This window comes from Pundamilia nyererei, unplaced genomic scaffold (genome assembly GCF_000239375.1).
Source record: "Pundamilia nyererei isolate P.nyererei 1_Seehausen unplaced genomic scaffold, PunNye1.0 scaffold00365, whole genome shotgun sequence".
NCBI classification, from domain to species: domain Eukaryota; kingdom Metazoa; phylum Chordata; class Actinopteri; order Cichliformes; family Cichlidae; genus Pundamilia; species Pundamilia nyererei.
The window spans coordinates 1,112-2,285 of NW_005187766.1; the positions used below are offsets into that span (position 1 = coordinate 1,112).

Sequence of the window (1,174 nt, forward strand, 5' to 3'; positions counted from 1 at the left end):
AAGCTAACACTGCTGTGGTCTGTAGATACTTTACCCTCCATAACACCAGTATAACTTACCTGCATTATTAGGGGCGTGGCCTGTGTGACTGACAGGTGGATGGTGACACAAATAGCTGTAGCTGCTAGCTTCACCTGAACCGGGCCTGTGGGCCGGGTTTGTGCTGTTGGAGCCTTTTGCTTTTTAATGACATCACCAACAATATGGCTGCTGTGAGGTCACTGCACTAACAGAGCGTCCAAGAAGGCGGAGCAAGTGTTTGATGAGGGAAACTCGAAGAATCTGATTGAATGTTAATGATTAGCAGGGGTTTGAGTCTGTGTGATGCTAATATGGTGTCATGTCGGTGGTCCAAACAGTTTAAACCGTAAAAAAAAAAACTCATTCACAATCGGGACAAAAAGAGAGGGGCGGAGCTTCCAGGTGACTTGACCACAGGTGTGTCATCAGGTTTATTTGAGTTCACAGATGACAACAAATTAAAAGAAACAAACTTCAAACTGAAACATTATTTACATCATCATGTGACATCCGAAGCTCCACCTCTTCTTCCCAAAAACAACCAATCACAGCATTGCTTCAGCTACAATAATAACTGAACAGCAGGTGATGAAGATGGTCTCCTCACAGGACACTAAAACACAGAGACAGTTTGCACACAGGAGGACTTTGGTGGTTTCCTGTCCTTGGAGGAAGATAGAAACAGAAACTCAGAGTAAGCTTTAAACTGGTGGAGCTTTCCTGCTGCCGCGCTTCACGGTCGGGCTACAGCTTGCGGTCGTAGACGGAGTAATGCATTTCCCGTCTTCATGTGTAGGTGTCCCCGTACCTGCGGTGGCCATCGCCAATCAGCTGAGTTTTCTCGCTGGCATTCGTCGGCTGGTGGACTATCGGAGCCTCGATGTCTGCAGAAAAAACAGAAAGTCAACAAAAGTCAGCGAAGGTTCTCGGTCACGCAGGTTGTGGTGGTCTAAAGAGCTCGCACAGACTCGCACTTCCTTGTTCACGTTTCATCTGGTAAGCTTCTTCCGCTCTAAGAGCCATCAGTGGAGAGTGGTGGGTAGTTACAGTATTTTACAGCCGCTAGGACACATGTCACAATACTTAGGTCACTTTTGCAAAACTCTTCACACAATCCTCCTAACTGACCGTCAGCTTGGCAAAGCAGTTCATT

General features: G+C 46.8%; 1 protein-coding gene across 1 annotated transcript in view; it reads right to left on the bottom strand.

The window, feature by feature from the left end:
* Positions 1-725: 725 nt before the first annotated feature.
* LOC102194030 (dnaJ homolog subfamily C member 5-like) overlaps positions 726-1,174 on the bottom strand; it is a 2,287-nt gene continuing 1,838 nt past the window's right edge. The window contains exon 4 of the mRNA XM_005752531.1: positions 726-905. Within this exon, the coding sequence (XP_005752588.1) occupies positions 808-905 (98 nt within the window). The 3' untranslated portion in view covers positions 726-807. The remainder of the gene's footprint in view (positions 906-1,174) is intronic.